The sequence below is a fragment of the Brachycentrus maculatus genome, unplaced genomic scaffold, assembly GCF_059751285.1.
Source record: "Brachycentrus maculatus isolate JH-2025_06_01 unplaced genomic scaffold, ASM5975128v1 h1tg001173l, whole genome shotgun sequence".
Lineage (NCBI taxonomy): Eukaryota > Metazoa > Arthropoda > Insecta > Trichoptera > Brachycentridae > Brachycentrus > Brachycentrus maculatus.
The window spans coordinates 4,521-27,587 of record NW_028281860.1 but is presented as its reverse complement, the minus strand read 5'-3'; the positions used below and the strand labels follow the sequence as shown (position 1 = coordinate 27,587).

General features: G+C 29.9%; 1 protein-coding gene across 2 annotated transcripts in view; it reads right to left on the bottom strand.

Annotated features, from left to right (window-relative positions):
• The window catches only part of Hex-A (Hexokinase A), a 70,137-nt gene extending 48,417 nt beyond the window's left edge, over positions 1 to 21,720 (bottom strand). The window contains exon 1 of one of the 2 annotated variants that reach the window (XM_088276164.1): positions 21,565 to 21,720. In XM_088276164.1, coding sequence (XP_088132290.1) covers positions 21,565 to 21,588 — 24 coding nt within the window. In that variant the 5' untranslated portion in view covers positions 21,589 to 21,720. Of the gene's footprint in view, positions 1 to 1,559; positions 1,729 to 21,564 lie in introns of those variants that run through there. The other variant, XM_088276165.1, reaches the window with a different exon arrangement.
• Between the last annotated feature and the right edge of the window lie 1,347 nt (positions 21,721 to 23,067).

Here is a 23,067-nt window from a genome sequence, read left to right as displayed (position 1 = left end):
ATTTAGTAAGTAAAGTTTTATTCTGTTATATCATTCGTCACATCTAATACTGAATTAGGATTTTTCATATATTGAAATGGTTAATATCCAATATAAAACTGCAGTTACACCCAAAAAATTTTTTTCCTCTAAACTCATTTAAATGCTATAATAATTTTTCACTCAGATTTCGGCCGTCAATATTTGGATTTGTTATTCTGCTATTTTGACTACGCGATTGTGACTTCGTAATATGGAACATAGACTTTTTTTTAAAATTTGTATTATATACATACACATTTTTTAAAATTATTGGTAGACTGTTTATAACGCTACCACGACCCTACTATTATTGTATATAAATGAGAAACAGTGCTATATAAAATGCGAGGGTTGCAGATTTAAATAAACCCAGTCCTATACTATTTTATATCTATGTATATTTTTAGAAATAGTGGTAGAAAATTCTTTGCTATCATAACCTTCATAATATGCTCTATTGCCGTGGAGTGCCAAAAAGGAAACTTATTTTTAATGAATTTGAGAATTTTCTTAAACTATTATGATTGGTTTACTAGGGATAAGGAGTAATACTCCTTATCCTGAAATAATTTTCACGTGAGAAGACAAAGGCATAACGGGTATATTCGTAGAAAAAAACCCTGCACCAATGTTTGAAGGTGAACTTGAAGGTGAGTGTAAGAGAAAGTGAATTATTGTGTATTTGAACTGAAAGGACCAACATCTTCAATTCTTGAGGTCGTAAATTCGATTATGACTGTGTTTAAACGTAAAATATTTTTACTATGCGTATTAACTGCTATGATTAATATTTACTTAAGCTATATGTGATCATTCTCACGTAGGTTATTCATAATCAAGATAATACAGTATTAACCATAGGGGAAAGAAAGAAACAATAAATAATTCAACTCAAAATACGTAGTAATCTGTTATAAAATTAACAAATATTAATTTATATTTTTCGATAAATTACATCCGATATTTTTCGATAAAAATATTTCTATATCTGCTCATCCCTATCTCATTGTTGGAGATCGAGAAGATATTTGAATATTTTTAGAATTGAATTTATGTGTAAATAACACGTGTCCATGTTTTGTATTGTATAATATTACTACATCAATGGGCATATTTATAATCATCATTTTTTGCCGACCAATGTCTGACTTTTACGGTAACTACGATAAAAATCATTCAATAAAATTAAACTTATGTTTTTTTTAATCTTCGGTCTTAACTGACAAATATATGTATTTTTGACAAATATATAAGTTTGCACTGACATTTCTTGGTGGGATTACATTTTATAGAATAAAATAACAACTATATAGTTTTTTTCCACATAAAATTTATTTGACCAGCGACTGGGTTTCGTCGTAACCTACATCATCTTGACCAGTCTTATGATGTCGGTTACGACGAAGCCCGATCGCTGGTCAAATAAAATAAATGTGGAAAAAAACTATATAGTTGTTATTTCATTCTATGACAAATAATCATTAAAAAAGCGTAACGTGCATGAAAAAAAGCGGGAAAAGTATTTTTTTTAAACTTACAATATCCCTTGCTTGACGCATGGCCGGTGTGTCGTCAACAGGTAAATGGAAAATCTCAAAATCTGCACGAGAAAACACGCAACAATATTCGCGCGAATTGATTTTTGGTTATTAAAACTGTTAAAGTACCGAAAGCGCGACCTTCCGTCTCGGTGTCACCAAATTCACTGAAACATTTTCAGCGGAAAGCCTGGTCGGTGCGAACAACCGTAACTCGTCCTGAATTCTGCAAGAACCTATTAAAGCGAAGGCCAACAATCGAAAAGTAAGATCCTTGTGTACTGCGGAGATAAAGAACAATTCACCGTATAGGACCTTTTTACTTATTTTCAAAAAATGAATATTTTAAGCGATCGATCGTAGGTAGACGAAAACTTGGTCACGGGACTTGGAGCTCAAGAACGTAAGAGGAGGAAATAATTTTAATGCTATGAAATAGCTACTTATGTTTAAACCACGCTAAATCGAACATTTGGAAAACAAGTAAAAAAAGCAATTTCAGAAACATTTGCGCGGAAAAGTCATGAAAGTGCGAAATATCCCCTTTTGATAAAAAGTTTCCGTTTTCAGCTTTGTACGTATTGTGTGCGCAGGTCACCTTGACGCCACACCCCTTACACACCTCCGAGTTGAATCAATACTCCTTCTGACGTCACACTTTAATGGTAGTGGTAAAGTCCCGTATTAAAAGGGTATATATATCAAATGACCTGTGACATTTGCTCTCTAAGGAAAATCGAGAACCCCCTTTGTTTTACAAAATTCAGTTTGCAGGATGAACGTTTTATTGCGTCATTTTTTTGTAATTCTTTTAAATAATACACATCGCGTTTTGATCTTTAACGGTAACAATCTCATACTTATTCAGTAGGTATGCATATAAATATTTCGATATTTATAAATTGAATGACCTTCAGAAAAATAATGACAAAGTAAATTTGGCATACTTTAATTTTATCTATTTTTATAACATTGCCAAAGTCACTAGTTACAAAAATATGAGTCAAGTCAATAAAACACTGCACATGTTTTATAGAGTAAAATAATTTGAAAAAGTTAATACTAACATATTTTTTTTAAATCTCAGAAAACGACGGAATTAGAAATTATTATGTAAAAAAATAATATATTAAAGCAATTGGTCGTCACCAAGAGTCTGAGGCCAGAGTTATAAAACTGCCCTACCTTAACTTGGTTCCTAGTTCCTAGAGGGAGTTTAAAAAACAGCGTGTGTGTTTATCGTAATAAAAGATTATGTAAATTATTTTTAGAAAGAAATCCTTAAGAAATTTTGTAACATTTAATGAATTAAATCACCTAGATTATTTAACTTATTGTAATGGTTAGCACTTTCACTTAAAGCCCAGTATTCGTTAATTCGCAACTTAATTTTCTGTAAATCCAGGTAACATTTTACGCATTTGATTACTTTCACTTAATGCCCAGTATTCGTTAATTCGCAACTTAATTTTCTGTAAATCCAGGTAACATTTTACGCATTTGATTACTTTCACTTAATGCCCAGTATTCGTTAATTCGCAACTTAATTTTCTGTAAATCCAGGTAACATTTTACGCATTTGATTACTTTCACTTAATGCCCAGTATTCGTTAATTCGCAACTTAATTTTCTGTAAATCCAGGTAACATTTTACGCATTTGATTACTTTCACTTAATGCCCAGTATTCGTTAATTCGCAACTTAATTTTCTGTAAATCCAGGTAACATTTTACGCATTTGATTACTTTCACTTAATGCCCAGTATTCGTTAATTCGCAACTTAATTTTCTGTAAATCCAGGTAACATTTTACGCAATTGATTTTTTCTTAAAAGAAAGCTTTTCTTCGAAATAAATGGTTTTGTTCTAAATGGTTTTGAAAAGAAAAGAGTTATTGAAGGACAAATAATTTTAAAAAATTAAAAAATGTTTTTTCTATATCTTATGTTCTAAAAACAAAAAATATCCAATAAATATTATTTTTTTAAATCGGGCGTGAACAGACATGTGACCTCTGGTGCAATGAAATCTGAGTTTGCAAATATCCTCTTAAGGGGGTACTCGCAAAAAAATTATATTTAAGATTAAAAACTTGTTTTAAAACAGTGTTTTAAGAAAAAATCAATTAAGTTAAATGTTACCTGGGTTTAAAGAAAATTAAGTTATAATTCGAATATCCCGCTTTAATAAAACAGAGTTAGTGATAAGTCATATTTTCTCATTTGTTTTCTTTAAACATGCTTCTTACATAATGTTTTTTATATATGCCTATTTACTCTACCCGTTTGATGTTTAATATTTTGCCATTTATTAGTTTAGTTTTTTTTTTACTTTCTTATTTGTGTTTCAGCCTTGTTAACCTTAATCCCATGTCCCAAAATGAGAAATGGAAATTACTCATTGATAATATTATATATTTATGAATCATACATATATGACTAATGTATATCTTCTTTTTTTTCTTCAAAACCTTATTCACACCCCAATGGTGCATAGGGTACTGCATCATACAAACGCAGTGTTATCTTGATCGTTAACACATGAAGGAAAAGTGATCAGCCCCCCGCTTCAGGTACCAGACCAGGGTAGTATTAAATAAATATTAGAGCGAAAAAATCACTTATACAACGTACTCAGAAAACATACTACCCAAATAGAGGAAATCATCTACCTGTTCCAAAATTTGTCCCATTTAAAAACAGGAACTAAGAAAAAAAAATGTGTTTTTTTTACGGTTGATGTTGGTTGAGTACACCTGTCGCGTCACCCTGACGGCAAGGTCCCCGCTGTTTCCTCGTGAGAACCAGCACGTCGACTCCACGGTCCCCCAAGCGGAGTAAACCTGTGGTTCGCGGAACGACTTGCGTCACGCCGATTGCGTACTCGCATTTCGCATATGGATTTCACAAAGTTCGTGGTAGATTGCCAAGACGCGTCTATAGACCACGCACTTCGTATGTAATAACACAAATAATACACATTATGTACATTCTCATGTGTACGGGTCTAAATCGAGAGAGATCGGCGTTGAAATATTCGCAGTAAAAAATACAAACAAATCGCGAAAAAAGTAAATTTATTTATAAGAATCATGTGACATCACGGGTTTTCAAACACAATTATAATACATAGGTATACACCTATGCATATGAAACTGCCGTTTTTTGCTAAATTTAAGGCCCAGTATTCGTTAAGTCAACTTATTTTTTTCTAAATATAGGTAACATTTTACGTAATTGTTTTTTTTAAAGACAGTTATTGTATTGAACTTTTTTTTTCTTCAAAATAATTATATGGATTTGAAAATAATAGATTAATTTAAAGGTAAGGTGTTAATTTTTTTCCCATATATATTCTACAAACATAAAAATATTCAATATACATTCTTTAAAAAAAAAATCGGCCGTGTAAAGACGTGATTTGTTTTATCCCCAAACATCTTTTTCAATACAAATATGTAATGAATGAGTGTGAAATCACTTATATTTATTGTATATTACCCTAGACTGGTCCCTGAAGCGCAGGAGTGATTACCTCTCCTCCATATAAGTAAAGATCAAGATAACACTGTGTCATTACGATGCAGTGCCTTATGCCCCATTGTGTGCAGATAAGAGCTAGAAGAGGATTATTTTTAATTTAAAGAATTCAAGGTGTGTTTTACATCCGCTGTTTGTTTTTTTCAAAATTAATATACATGTTTATAATGCCTTTTCCTAGTAACTCGCTATCGGCTTATCAATTTCATAATACACAATAAATAGTTAATCATTTCTGCAGTAGATAAAGATGAACTGATAAAAAATCATTTTAATGGAAATTGTGCAATGTGTTTGCAATTGATAAATGAAATTCATCAAATTGCTGTCAGAACGTGTTAAAAATAACAGAATCAGAAGTTGATTTTATTTATTTTACTTTTTTAATAATAATGATGTATCGGATGTCATTTTTACTCCAAGAATATCAAAGATCACAAATCAGATATCAAATGTGAACACAAATTGAACTTGTAATTGTGAAATCGACTGCTTGTCGATATATTTCTGTTTTTTTTTTTCACTTTTTGGATTTTAAGCTTAAGTACAACATTTTGAGTGTGTCCAAATACTTGTTCACAAATCTGGATTATCTCCAATTATAGGATTTATTTTTCATATTATTGTTCGACATCTCATCATTTTTTATAAGATGTCAAAAAATAATATGAAAAATAACTCCTATCATTGGAGATAATCCAGATTTGTGAACAAGTATTTGGACACACTCAAAATGTTGTACTTAAGCTTAAAATCCAAAATGTGAAAATCCAGATTTGTAAACAAGTTTTGGCCATGCAAAATTTTGTCAATAAATTAACTGGTCAAATTATAAGCTAAAATAATGAAAATGATAATTATATGTTCTGGCGTTTCTCGTGTATGTGATTATAATTCAAGATTCGGACCTCACATACTAATAAAAGAGTTTCCGCTCAACAAAAAGCTTATTTTCATCTCACCAATTTATGTCTCTAGTGAAGTTCTAGTGTTTCAAGAACAATGTTTCAAAAGTGGTTCATATATATGGAACTTTCAAATATTTGAGAGGTGTGGTCGTCAATAGTGAGTAGAATTGGTGAATGTTTTACACGTGTGTAAATTGATCACTTAAACCAACCTATGACGGTCCATATTCTTCTTCATCTTTGATGAGATGTCAAAAAATAATAAGTTTAAGTAAGTGAAAAGCAATGTTTTGAATACATTGTGTATTAAGTTTTCTTTCTAATTTTTTAATGTATTCTACATATGTTTTATTTATAATTTTCTGATTTGTAAACGGGAAAACATTAAACGAATTAACCTTTTTATTTTTAAACGGGTGTGGAAAATGTATTTAAGGTCGTCCAAGATATCATCGAAATTATCTCCTTTAAAAAATACTTTATCTTAAAACAATAAAACAAATACTATATATTATATATATATATATATATATATATATATATATATATATATATATATATATATATATATATATATATATATATATATATATATATATATATATATATATATATATATATATATATATATATATATATATATATATATATATATATATATATATATATATATATATATATATATATATATATATATATATATATATATATATATATATATATATATATATATATATATATATATATATATATATATATATATATATATATATATATATATATATTGTTTTAAACATGATTTTTAAAATGAGAGAAAAGAGAAGCAAAGTTTTGCATTATATGTAGTATTAATAATTAGAATATATGTATTATTTTAATTAATAATTTTACATTGTTTTTCAAATTCTTTCGTCATTCATTCTACGAGGAAATTTCACAACGTCCTATCATGAATTTTGCAGGACGCGACGGAATTTCATAACGCTGAAGTTTTTGGAGGGCAAAAGGTCACAGGAACTTGAAACTTCGCTCAGTATTTCAGCCACTTTTATAAATATTTCACCATTTGTACAACATTGAAATGAAATACACACTTTTTAATCAATATTATTTTATTGTTGGGTAATATATCCTAAATAAAACACGGTTATTTGGATTGAATTCTACATTTATTTATGTATATTTACCGGTTTCGAAGCTGACCGCTAAATCAAGACTGACTAATATTAATTAATCAATCAGTCTTAATAAAGAAGCGGTTAGCTTCGAAACCGGTAGACATTATAATTAAGTTATAATAAAATATTTATAGTGATTTTAAAACAAAGATACATTTTAATTATGTAATTATATTAGGTGTATGCATATGAAACTGTCGTTATTTTTCTAAATTTAACATATTTTTCTGCATCAAAGGGAAATAATACATTAAGGCCTAGTATTCGTGACGCGTTTCGACTTTTTAGGACATTAGGACTTTTTAGGACTTTTTAGGACGAAACGCGTCACGTATACATATATATACATAAATAAATGAATAATTCAATCCAAATAACCGTGTTTTATTTCGGATGTATGATGGAAATATATATATATATATATATATATATATATATATATATATATATATATATATATATATATATATATATATATATATATATATATATATATATATATATATATATATATATATATATATATATATATATATATATATATATATATATATATATATATATATATATATATATATATATATATATATATATATGTATATTTATATATTTTTTTACATGTTCTTACAGTATTTGATACCTATTTCTAATAATGAGCCGCTTAGGCTCACAGAAATAGTATGAAGTCGAAATATTTAATCTATTAATATATTTTTTTAAATATTAAAATTGTGGAAAGAACGCAACCCTGTTATGTCATTCGTATTCGATTAATCATCGTTCCTTTTGTTTTCGCAATTTTTATTGTAGCATAGGTATCATGCGTGCTTGATATTTTCAAATAATAAAACGATATATTTTCTTCTTTAAATTAAAAAAAAAAGTTTTTCTTAACCTTTTTTTCAACAAAGAATCAATTTTCTTTGTCTCGTCCCATTGTCGGTGGCCTCCTTGAACAAATTTATTGATTGTAAATAATTGAGAATGTGGCGCATAGTCGTTGAAATATTGAACTTTCAATTGGAGTCCGAGTGCTGTTTGATTGGACGAAATGGAAAATAAATTCCGAGCGAACTAATTCCACCCCGTCTCGGAGATCATTTTTATTAATAATAATTAATAATTCATTGTTACTAGGTTGAATTGCCGACCACTTATTTGCCACATCCAAATATATAAATCTTCTTCGTCTTCTTCTTATTGTAGGCCTTGCGGCCTGTTTTTAAGAGGGATTAGCCTCCTGCGATTTCGATTCCCAGCTATCGACCCATCTCTTTGGTGATCTGCCCGGGGTCGTCTTCTATGGGGTTGGCCGTACAGTGCGATATGGGGGAGTCTGGGTGGTTCCATTCTCCTCACATGCGCATACCATTGTCTCCTTTGTTGCCTTCCACACCTAACGACATCTTCGATCTCGCATATTTCTTTTTTTGTTTTTTGTTTTTTGATCAATTAAATTAAAATAATAATTTCAATATTACATTTATAATATTATTTATTTATAACTTATAATACCTTAGTTAATTATCATTTAAAATCTTCTTCTTCAAACCCTTATCAGCACCCCAAAGGTGCATAGGGCACTGCATCTTATAAAACAGTGTTCTCTTGATAGTTAACACAATAATAATTAATTAATAGTTAATTCGGCAATACAGGGTAAAAATTTATCGAATAAGTGAAGAAAGAACAACAAAAGAAATTTATGAGGCGAATGTAGTTGGTAATAAAAGCAGAGGAAGATTGAAGAAAAATTGGCATTATCAAGTATTTCAAATACATACTTGAAAGTGGTTAGGTTAGAAGTCAGTGATAATAAATGTAAGTATAATCAGTTATAATTTTTTATTGGAATTTGCGATCTTATTTTATTGTTCGCCTACCGATAGGCAATTTGCACAGCAATTAAAATTTTTTCATGAAACTGACAAAAAAGTAGGTCCTTTCGAAAATCGACGGAAATGACTTGCGAAGGAATTTTTATAAATTTTTTTTTTAAAAATTGCTGAAAACAATTTTTTTAAATAAATGAATAAAATAAAATGCAGGTAAACCTCGTTTTACGCCGGGGTTCTGTTTAGAGAGACACCAGCGTAAAAAATCGCGTTAAGGCCAAGTATTCGTTGTCGCAACATTATTTTCTCCAAATCCAGGTAACATTGTACGTAAATGATTTTTTTCATTAAATATCGTTTTTGCATTTAAATTTTTCGAAATAATTACATGGTTTTGAAAAGAAAAGAGTTATTGAAAGATGAGGAGTTAAATTTTTTTTTTTTTTAAATTTCCACATACTCAAATATTTTAAAAATATCCAATATGTTTTTTTTTTTAATTGCGCGTGAGCACGCGACCAGCCCTGAGCGTGGCTGAACGCCTTCTAATTTGAACGCTTGAGATCTAAGCCTTAAATGAACACAAATGTAATGGACGATAAAGGGTACGTTCTATGATATATATTCTTCTTCAAGCCTTATCCGCACCCGATGATGTACTATCAAATAAACGCAGTGTTATCTTGATCGTAAACACACGGAGGAAAGGGTGATCAGCCTTCCGCTTCAGGTACCAGTCCAGGGTTATATTGAAAAAATATAAGAGTGAAAAGATCACTCATATTTATTTGACCACCCTCCCTGGGAATCGAACCCGGGACCACCAGTCAGGTATCCGAGCGTGCTGACCATTTCAATACAGAGGTGATATACTCAGTTCTAATATTCTCGTATTATACAAATCTAGTTGTATTATTTAAAATCTAAAATAAATTTTAATACGAACATTGGATAATAAATTTCTGACACTTAAAGTATCAGAAATTTATTATCGAATGTAAGTATTAAAATTTTAAGTAAACGATTTATCAAAAGATAATATTTGTTTTTATAATTAGTAAGCTTTTGATGCCAAAAACCGATTTTCATTGATAATGTATGACGCGATAATTTCGGGACGAAGCGATAATCTAGAATTTTCCGGAATCTTGAGCTTACAGAATGAAAAACTGCCGAGAATTGATGCCGTAAATATAGTTTAATTGGTTAACTTTCAAAACATGTCCAGTCACCTTTTATGTCTGTCAAAATAAAAACGTATTTAATTACCCTTTTAATTGTTTGTTTACACGCATACACATTTTTTTCATTATATTATAAACATTAATGGTTTTGTTATACAAAGTCTTAATCCGCATTGAATTCTCCGCTATAGTATTCCTAAATTCCTCGAATGTAAGATAATCCACTTATCTTAACCTGAAATAGCTTGCATTTTTTTAAATTTGTGACGACATTTCTAAAGACCAATGATGGCTATTAATTTGATGTTTTTAAAAGCCATGTACATTTTGTTTAAATCGAAGACTGAATTATTGATTCTATAAAAGATATCTATATCAATTATCAATATATAATATAGGTGTATTTATTTTTTTTTCCATCCGCATTCCCGGATCTGATACAGAAGCATCTAGGCTTTCTGACATACCCTCTCTTGCAAAGCATTTTTTTCGATTTTCTCTATTTTTCGGCTGTTACAGTGGGTTTTTATTTAAAAAAAAAAACCATTTCAGTTTTAAGGCAAACAAATATTTTTTTAATTTAATCGAGCCATTTTCAATATTTCACGTTTCTAACGCACTGCAATTGATAGTTATATATATATATATATATATATATATATATATATATATATATATATATATATATATATATATATATATATATATATATATATATATATATTTATCGCATTGTACGGCCAACCCCATGGTAGACGACTCCCGGGCAGACCACCAAAGAGATGGGCCGATAGCTGGGAATCGACGTCGCAGGAGGCTAATCCCTCTTAAAAACAGGCCGTAAGGCCTATAATAAGAAGAAGAAGAAGAAGAAGAAGAAGAAGATATATATATATATATATATATATATATATATATATATAATATATATATATATATATATATATATATATATATATATATATATATATATATATATATATATATATATATATATATATATATATATATATATATATATATATATATATATATATATATATATATATATATATATATATATATATATATATATATATATATATATATATATATATTTACATATATATATATACATATATATATATATACATATATATATATATATATATATATATATATATATATAATATATATATATATATATATATATATATATATATATATATATATATATATATATATATATATATATATATATATATATATATATATATATATATATATATATATATATATATATAATATAAAGTCGTGTAAATAACTTGGTCACATCGTTAATTATACCGGTAAATTAGCGGTTCACCGAAACATGATATTTTTTAGCGATTTACTGAAAATGCCGTTTTCTGGACATTTTGAAAACCCCACCACTGTACGTAACCAATATTATTGGTGAATTTTTATGAAATATGTGCATATAATAAATTTGGTTTTAGGTGACTTTCACAGATAATGATTTCACAGAACACTTTTCGGTATCAAAATAATTGTACATTTATCTAAGCGTTCCTGTCATGTTAAGCCTTAAAATATAATTTATGCCATTAATATCGTGACGAGATAAAAATAATTATTGCGAAATATAATGAACATTTTAATGGTTTACTAACACATTATGTCGAAAATAGCTTATTTATATTATATAATATCTTATCTTGGTTATTTTGGACATTGTTAAAAAACGGTATTACAGTAAACCTCCCTATAGCGTTGAGATAGGAACCGCGTTATCGGAGGAGGAAATCAAAGTTTTTGAATTGAATTTCAATTTTAAATGATTTATTTCAGTAATTTCCATTGGATAATGTACAAACACTTTTTTTTTTTAATTAACACTATAACGTTTCCTCTTATAAATCTCGGAGGGAGTTAATGTTTTTAAATCGCATTTTAATTTTTAATGACTTATTTCAGTCATTTCCACCGGTTAAAATGTACAAATACAATTTTATTAAAACTCACCTTATGACGTTTCCTGTGATGAAGCGGGTATAAATATCTTAACGTTATAGGAGGGTTTACTGTATTTATGCGGATCCAGTAATATAATGAGTTCGTGTATTAAATTAAGAATATTCGAGGAGAAAACAACTTTTCTCAAATCATTTGCATTCCTCTTAAAATAGAACGATATTTTTGTGTATCACATATTCCGTTTATTTAAAAATGCGTTTTTATTTGATGCTAGCTGCATCCGGCCACGTGTAACTATGGCTCAATCTGGTTAAATGGAAAGTAAAGAAAATAGAAAACACACATTTTTAATATGTTGTTTCTAATAACACAATGGTTGTGAAGCAACAAAGAAAATAAAAATCTATGAAACAACAATGCAACAAAAAAAACTGAAAATGATAAATGACAGCAGCTGTCAAGAAGCACGCTCACCGCCATAAGCAATGTTTAGTATTGCATATGTTGATGTTACGTTCAACCAGGGGCGTGCATTCCATATAGGCAGAAAAGCAGTGCCTATCCTAACTTGCCCGCGTGACATATGAAAACGCAACAAGTACCTACCCTACCTTACTAAGTAGTACCTAGCTTACCTTACTACCTACCTATACTGCCTACCCTACCAAGTAGTACCAGCTTATCTGATTACCTACCTGTACTGCCTACCCTAATAAATTCTCTATGCACGCCACTGCGTTTAACAGATGGCGCTGCCATCGCATTTTTTTATTATTTAAAAAAAATGTCAAATGTATATATCGCTCACTCCTTTCAACAACTATCAAAAAACTTGATTTTACAGGAGATCGTTTTAAAAGTTTAAAAATATAATACAATGTGTTAAAAATAAATATCAAGCCACTTATTGAACTTTTTACTGTGCAACAGATCTTTTTAGGTAAAACCTGAATGTTTTTTGTCCATTTGAAAAATATTTAGTTTATTAAAAAAAATAATTAAACAACACCTTTTCTTAAAAATGCAAAAACAACACTTTCTGCCCTGTAGCGGATTAATATTAAGTTAAAAATATGCCGCTTTTGCTGGGATATAGTACATTTTTTGGGCATTCCAAAAGCATGCACAGCTGAAAATTGGCGATTTTTGATTTATGACGCTGTTGAAACGAGTGTGTGACATGTAACATCCACCATTCTACACATGATTGGCAACCACACTACTCAAATTTATGTAATGTAAAAACATGCGCGCATTCGAATACAACGCTGTGTCAAAATTTCAAAGCAACTGTTTAATAACTTTAGGAGATTTGATAATTCTGACAAACGAACATTTTATATAGATGCAGTATGCATATGAGTACATGTGATTAACGCTAGCAATGACCGTTCTCCAATAGCAAATATATTATTTCGACCTCCATCTGTCATTTATCCGTCTACTTAAGAAATGAACTTTCAATATGGTTGGGGTCATTTCGTCAAAGTGGGTTTTTGACATACTCCTATGTTTGTTACATCACGATAAATATGTATAATCATTATACAGGGTGGCGCAAAATCAATCACACTATCGGAAGATGTTATAATTTTTGCAGCTGGCGTTGTGCGTCAATCGTATTTGACATTTCGCTCACTCCTTCCAAGAACGTCATACATCAAAAATCGTCAATTTTCAGTTGTGCATGTTTTCGGAATGTCCAGAAAATGTACTATATCCCAGCAAAAGCAGAATATTTTAAACTTAATATTTACCCCCTTCAGGGCAAAAAGTGTTGTTTTGCATTTTGAAGAAAAGGTATTATTTAATTATTTTCTTTAAATATAATTCGTCCGCCTCCGTAGTGTAATAGTCAGCACGCTCGGCTACCGTTCTGGAGGTCCCGGGTTCGATTCCCAGAGGGGGTAAAATAAATATAAGTGATTTTTTCACTGTAATATTTATTCAATATTACCATGGACTGTTACCTGGCTGCGGAGGGCTGATCACCCTTCCTTCATGTGTAAACGATCAAGATAACACTGCGTTTATATGACACAGTGCCCTATGCACCATTGGGGTGCGGATAAGGGTTTTATTATTATTAAATATAATAAATATTTTTCAAATGGAGAAAAAACCTTTAGGTTTTACCTAAAAAGATCTGTTGCACAGTAAAAAGTTCAATGAGTGGCTTGATATTTATTTTTAATACATTGTATTATATTTTTAAACTTTATCCTAAACAACGTTATCCTAAAAAATCAAGTTTTTTGATTTATGACGTTCTTGAAATGAGTGAGCGATTTGTGAACTAGACAACTGCAGTATACAAACAGATTGATAATCCGAGCACAAATGTGCATCAACACTGGCGGCAGCCACTTGACGGCTATCATCTTTTTCACTTAACAGAAAAAATTGTAAAGGTTCAAATAAAGATTTCCATTACACAAAATCATTTGTTTATTTAGTAATTAAGTTTTTTTATAAACAAAATGGATGCTTAATTTTGCAACACTTTGAATCTGTTTGTACACTGCAGCTGTCTTATTAACAAATCGCTCACTCCTTTCAAGAACGTCATAAATCAAAAATCATCAATTTTCAGTTGTGCATGTTTTCGGAATGCCCATAAAACGTACTATATCCCAGCAAAAGAGGCATATTTTTAACTCAATATTTACCCGCTACAGGGCAGAAAGTGTTGTTTTTTGCATTTTGAAAAAAAGGTATTGTTTAATTAGTTTTTTTTAAATATACTAAATACTTTTCAAATGGAGAAAAAACCTTCAGGTTTCACTTAAAAAGATCTGTTGCACAGTAAAAAGTTCAATAAGTGGCTTTGTATTCATTTTTAATCAATTGTATTATATTTTTAAACTTTAAAAACGTTCTCCTGAAAAATCAAGTTTTTTGATTTATGACGTTCTTGAAAGGAGTGAGCGAAATGTCAAATATGATTGACGTACGACGTCATTCGCAAAAATTATAACATCTTCCGATGGGGTGATTAATTTTGCGCCACCTGTATATAATATATTTATATATGTACGTATGCTGGGTGAGAAAAGTCACCACATCACATAGTGACATTTAGGTGAACACGTTAATTATCAATCATTGCATACACGCAGATAGCATGCATGATAAAAAAATATGATTTATCATTTAGAAATGAAAAAATCAGATCACGTTTCTCATTGGTTCACATAACTTGGGAAAATTTCTCCATACTTTTATGGGGTTGAAGGCAAAATACGTGTCACGTGTCACATAAGGAAATAAGAATAGGTAGTGTAAACCATGGAGTTATTGGCACGCCTCAGTTACTAGCCCCACTGGCAATAATATGCAATTTTTATATTATATAAATATATTTTTTTATATATTATTATATTGGAAAAATAAAATCTGTATGTAAAACAGGTGGCACAAAATTAATCACTATCGGAAGATGTTATAATTTTTGCAAATGGCGTCGTACGTCAATAGTATTTGAAATTTGTGAACTAGACAGCTGCAGTATACAGATTTAGGGTGGTGCCAGATTAATCATCCAATTTTGTTTTTTAGTAACGTTTTTACTAAATAATTAAAAAAAAATATGAATTCACAGGAGCCATATATGTTGGATTCAGAGACTCTTTTTGGATTTATAAACTTACTAGTAATATATATATATATATATATATATATTTTTTTAAATCATATTTTGTTCTATATATATATATATATATATATATATATATATATATATATATATATATATATATATATATATATATATATATATATATATATATATATATATATATATATATATATATATATATATATATATATATATATATATATATATATATATATATATATATATATATATATATATATATATATATATATATATATATATATATATATATATATATATATATATATATATATATATATATATATATATAAATATATATATTTTTTTTTTTAAATCATATTTTGTTCTTCTCTGTTTAACTATCTTGAACAGAGAAGATATAAATTTTGGAATAACATTTATTTATCTTAGTTTTTCATATACATATATACTATATATAATATAATATGATTGTCTTCCCATACATTCTTTGCTAAAACAACATTGGTACAAAAAACATACATGGTACAAAAAAATCAACTCTGAAATCCCTGTTTGAATAATCCCTGTTAATAAATGCTTCTAGCCTGAATAAAATACCCGCTATTAAACTTAAAAGCTGAATTTACTTTTAAAACCACATAATTATGAAATTTCAAACTATTTAGTGTATCTTGCCAGTTTGTAGAACGTTGAAAACTTTATAATATGCTAAATTAAGTCAAAATAGCATATTTCGAGTAAACGTTTTTTGCCAGTATACCCACGATATATAATAAATATATTATTATTTTATATTTACTAGAAAACAAATTAAAATTGAAAATTTGAGCCATGTGCCTTGCAATAAATTAAATCCACGTGTTTTCAAACGAGTGATGTATTTACCCATACATTTTCAGTTTATATCTTTAAGTAACTTTGACTGAGGTGAATTTCATTAATGTCAGCCATAACTTATACGCCAGTGTCCATTTGTAAACATCAGCGATAAAAATGTCAAACCACGTGTCAAATGATACCATCAAACGTTTAAGAATCCAAGACATCACGTTTACAATTTGCACAAATAATGAATTCTGACATGTTTGCTATTTGCCATGCGATTAGCAAAATGAGTTATAATAACAATTTATATCTATATATTTTACAATATTAGCAATATTATTACGCTTATGAGTAATATCGTTAGGGCGTTTGTGCACTACACGGAATTTTACCGTCCGACAGCCCGGTTTTGAAAAATACAAGCGACTACGACAGTTTAGCGCGATCGAATTTATCCGATCTGAAGAAAGATGGACAAAAGCACAAGCCAATCCAATCCAATCGTCGTTTTAAAACGCTAACTGACGTGCCAGACGGTAAAATTCCGTGTAGTGGACAAACGCCCTTAGGCTTTTGTACACTACACGGAATTTTACCGTCCGGCACATCAGTTAGCATAATAAAACGGAGGATTGGCTTGTGCTTTTGTCTTTCTTTCTTCGGATCGGTGCGCTCGATTGGTGCGCGATCACGGTGCGCGTAAATTCGATCACGCTAAACTGTCGTAATAAAAAAAAACGGACTTCCGGACGGTAAAATTCCGTGTAGTGCACAAGCGCTCTTAGTATCAGAATATAAGTTGACGTAAATATCATGTTTTCATCCGCCTCCGTGGTGTAATGGTTAGCGAGTTTAGCTACCGTGCTGGAGGTCCCGGGTTAGATCCCCAGGGGAGGGAGGGTGAAAATAAATATAAGATTTTACACCCCAATACTTATTTAATATTAGGGTGTGAAATCACATTTTATTTCTCGAAATAATATATTTAATATTACCCTGGATTGATCACTGAAGGAGTGACCACCTTGCCTTCATGTAAGTTTGATCAAGATAAAACTGCGACAATATGATGCAGTGCCCTATGCACCATTGGGATGAGGGTTAGAAGAAGAAGAAATATTATTTTTTATTGACTTTACCTAGGGGAAATACACGTATTGCAAAATAAATAGGATGAATTTGGTGGTTTTGGATATAGGAGCAGACAAAAAATTTGGCATGATCAAATATGTCACATATTTGAAAGTGACCAGGTCAGGAGTCGGAATAAAGACGGATATGCATGAGAAAATGCATGAACGTGGAAGAGGCGAATATCATTTTTTGAGAAGACAGATTGGTAAGGTGATCAATTAACTCTGCCTACCCCTACGGAGAAGCGACGTGATGGTAAGTTATCTAATTTCGTTACTTGAAAAATAATCGTCTTTTGTAACAGGTGAATTGGGCTAAATCCTGATATAATTTTCCATACCGTAGAACGGGGCTACTTGAACTTTGATGTGTTACTTGAGCCCAGTACAAAAAAATATTTAGATCTGTATTTGGTCTACAATAATGAACGTATCGACATGATTCATTGTTTCCTTGACAGGTGACACTTATTGTCACGATACGTTCATTATTGTAGACCAAATACAGATTTTTTTTGTACTGGGCTCAAGTAACACGTTAAAGTTCAAGTAGTAGTTTTACCGTACTAAATTTCCGCCTCCGTTGTGTAATGGTCAGCACGCTCGGCTATCGTTCTGGAGGTCCCGGGTTCGATTCCCAGGGGGGGTCAAATAAATATAAGTGATTTCTTCACTGTGTTATTTATTCATTATTACCCTGGTCTGGTACATGAAGCGGAGGGCTGATCACCTTTCCTTCATGTGTAAACGATCAAGATAACACTGTGTTTATATGACGCAGTGCCCTATGCACCATTGGGGTGCGGATAAGGGTTTTCCAATTTTCCAAATTTCACAACAATTTCGTTGATACCAATTAACTTATCTTTCTTATCTTTTAAAATATAATAAACGTCTAAAATAAGTAAATATGAATTGAATTGCATTTCCATTGATGGTGAAATTGTCATCAATCAAATACATTTTATTAATCTCTTGATCAGTATCAGGGTTAAAAATAAAAACAAATATTGCCTAATTCATTAAGCAATTCTTGTCAGTTGTGTAGAATCGCTGATGGCGATAAATAATTTTTCAATTGAATTTAAATAATAGAAAGAGATTAAAAAAAAGAGAGAAGAAGAAGACAAGTGTTTCAGCCTTATCCGCACCCAATGGTGCATAGGGCACTGCATCGATTTAACGCAGTGTTATCTTGATCATTACTTACATGAAGGCAAGGTGATCACTCGTGCGCTTCAGGAACCAGTCCAGAGTAATATTAAATAAATATTACAGTGTAAAATCACAAATAAAAGAATGCATGCTTTTTTACGTATGCGAAAAATTATTGTGGTATAAATATAAATATCTTGGAATAAATGGACATATCCAGGGCTTTTTTCCATGTTACGCGCTGGAACGGCGTTCCGACACCTTTTTAACGAGTAAATGTAATTTTTATAAAATTTTCAAAATGAATTATACGAAACAATGTTTGCGCCTACGTAATTAAAGTCTGAATTGATATGATTCATCAAAACGATAAAATATGGTATTGTAACGAATATTTAAATGGTATTTGAAAATTTTTTTGGTAAAAAGCTCGACATGAAATGAGTTCCGGGACCTTTTTTGTTTAAAAAAATCTCTGAATATATCTAATTAGCAACATTTTTGGGCGTGTCTGAATCCTTGTTCACAAATCTGGTTTCTCCACTTGGGACTTCATTCTTATATTTTGACATCTCAACATTTATAGATGAAGAAGAATATGGAAGTCTGGGCTTAACCAGCCTATGATAAGGCCTGTCATAGGCTGGTTAAGTGATCACTTTACTCACGTGTAACATTCACCATTCTACCCATGATTGACAACTACACTACTTCAATTTTTGGAAATCATACAAATGTTGTATAATAATCGTTGAATATCCATATTGCATTTTAAGATGTGTATATATATATATATATATATATATATATATATATATATATATATATATATATATATATATTGGATTCATTTCGCGTGTTGTAATTTTGATCCATTTAAAATTTTGGCTGGTGGCGCCTTAGCGGAGAATTTTTTTATGGATTGTTTTTAGTTTTTTTTCCAATTCGTAGGTAGAACAATCAAGTGTCTGATAGAATGAATAAAAGTATGTAATTTTTCGAATCTAAAAACTCATTTTGTTATGTCTTACATTGGGAAAATAATAAGTTTAATTCTCGGTATCTAAATTACACTATTAGACACTACGGCTTAAGCTAACGATATACAAATTTTCTGTATCCAACATTTTGAGTAGGTATGTCTAAATACTTGTTCACAAATCCGGATAATCACCACTTTTTATTATTTTTTACATTTTTGACTTCGAAAAATAAAATAATATGGAAATTTAAGCATCTACAGAGTTTACGATCTGTCATAGGCTGGTAAAGGGATCATTTAGGAGCCTTTGACAGGTCTTAAGCTCTGAAAATGCCCAGACTTTCATATTCTTCTTCATCTATGTTTTGATTTATAAAATGTATAGTTTTCTGAATGAAGATTGACAAATTGACTTATATAGGAATCATTGTATTTGCAATCGCCAATTCATTGCTAGTCGCTTGTCCTATCTCTCTGTGGATTTATTTATAAACAATAAATTGGCAACAGTACCGTGGCGATTGCACTGCATACCCCGTGGGTGACGTAACATCCCGCTCTGAACCACTCATCCCCGGCCTCTTACTCAAGAAAAATAATATTATTTTTAATTTTACATTTAATAGTAGACATATCGCTAAATTAATATGATCCAATAAATATTTCGGATAATTCATATGCATTCGACGATTATTGCATTTTCAGATCATAATTCCTATCGCAACTCTGATAACGTTAAATACAATTTTCTGAAAGCTTTATCAAAAATACGTAATGCCCAGGATTACCGAGTTGTTTATTGGATTTTAAACATTCATAACACTTATTGAGTATTAAATTGTGGAAATCCCCCTTTCAAAGGCGAAGAAAAATATTTGCACAACATTTTTACAATTACATCACAGCATACATTGTATTTATATTAAAAAAAGGTTCAACTAAAATCATTTTCACATTCTAATTAAAGGCAAAAAATATTATTTATTAATTTGGCGTTTAATTTGTAGAACTCCATATTCATATTTCAAATATAAAAATCAAACACTGATTTGAGTCTACTAAGTTGTATACCCTTGGGCTTCGTATAACACGGTTTTATATAACACGGATATTTAAATTGTGACATATTTTTTTGTATACACATGTATTGAACACGCTGAATTTTTACTAAACACGGTTTCAGAAAAATGTGTGAATTAAATAATATGTTTGTTATTAAAAAAATTAAGTACACATTCATATAAACTATCTTAGATTTTTTTGGAACGCAAACCCTAATTTTGTATGAACTTCAAACCTTGTATAACACGGATTTTTGTGGAACCATATAAGCGTGTTATACGAGGCCCGAGTGCTTTTTATTTTTAAATACATAAAAATAAAAATTTGTAACAATTGTTTTGAATTGTTAGAGCATTATCAAACAACTGTACTTGACCACAGTAGTTTGATAATGTCCTAATAAAGAGAAACAATAGTCATGAATTTGTATTTTTTATTGTTTTGTTATTAAAATAAAATGTACGACTTAGTAGACTCAATTCAGTGATTGATATTCATATTTAAAATGTAAGAAATATTATGTAAAGAAAAATAAACGTAAATATTATTCAAAATGAATTGGGATTTTTTATTATTATTTATGGCAAAGTGGAATTTATGTGGATTTTTGATTATTCTTAATGAACTTACCTCATCGAGGATATCTTCGTCCATTATGTATGAAGGGAGATGCACTCAACAAATGAAAAACCACGTTCACACTGCTACGAACTTGGGAATATGAGGCGTTTAAGTATGGCAATTTCCTTAAAGATAAACAAGTATCGCGCGGATTAATATGTTTTATCGCGACGATTACAATCTCTCTGCTAATTTTCCTGAAAATACGATGTGGCGAGCCCCATCAACCTTAGTTAGGTCACGCGAATGACACTGATTACATGACCGTCGAAGAGTTTTCCGACGTTCGCGTTCCCTGAGACGTTCTGGGCGACACGACTTTATTTCCGATCACACTACGGACAACAAACAGGCGTGTATTACTAGCTACTGGGCGCTGAGACGTTTAAAGACAATATAATACCCATACACTCATGATATTATACACACATCAAATATTCTATCCAATCTTTATCATCTCTAATAAATTTTATTAGCAATCAATAACTATGATTGGTTTTCTTGGAAGCTTTCAGTGAGGCTTTCAAAACTAATATTTTTTAATTGGTTATATTAAATTCGAATATAACATTTTACATTTAGATAAACGTTGCCTGTGATATTTCAAATTTATTATTGTATAAAAAATGGATTTAGACCTTTTTTATCGAGTTTTAATGATACATATTAAAAAAATATATTTTATGTGGTTACAAAATTTATTTTATAATTTAATTCACTCTCTAGACGTTTCTACTTTTACAGTCTTAAAATTTATAACGCAACTCTCTCCAATAAAGCGAAGCTCTTGTGCTTGGAGAGGGACTTACACTTATTATTTATTGTTTATGTTTGTTAGTTATATAATATTTTTTTTTATAATTATTTTTTATTGTATGTGCTTTTTCATGGATTAACATTTAATTTATTTTTTTAGCATTTTAATGTCTTCAATTTTTATGTCTGTAGGAAAGTTATTGAAGTAATTGGTTGAATATTTTTCTTCTGGCTAATGGTGCATAGGGCACTGGGTTAGAATGACGCAATTTTCACTCGATCTTTGATATTATTAAGGCATGATGATCAGCTATACGAAGGAAACTTTTGTATCCAAGAATGATATAAATTTGATGAGATACAGATGACGTTAGTAAAGAAGGTCAAGTTGGAGGAGATTACTACTACATGGGAAAGAAAATGAAGAAGGAACAGTAGGTACAACTAATTCATGGGAAAACGATGATATGTAGGATAATTATAATACCAGGGCATTTGGAATTGCATATTTGCACTCGTATTATCTTCAGGAGTTATCTATTACCTGTTATTATTCTTCTTCTTCCACATCCTATGACTAACCAGTATTATTATATTCATCAATATTACGTTCACATACTCCTCAAAACAATGCCAAAATAACCTTTCTTGTCTCTTTTGGTGATCGATTACAGCGCATAGATAAAACATTAATAACGTAGAATAGATATTTTTAATATTGTAAATAGTTACCCCCATTATATGTACATTATATTT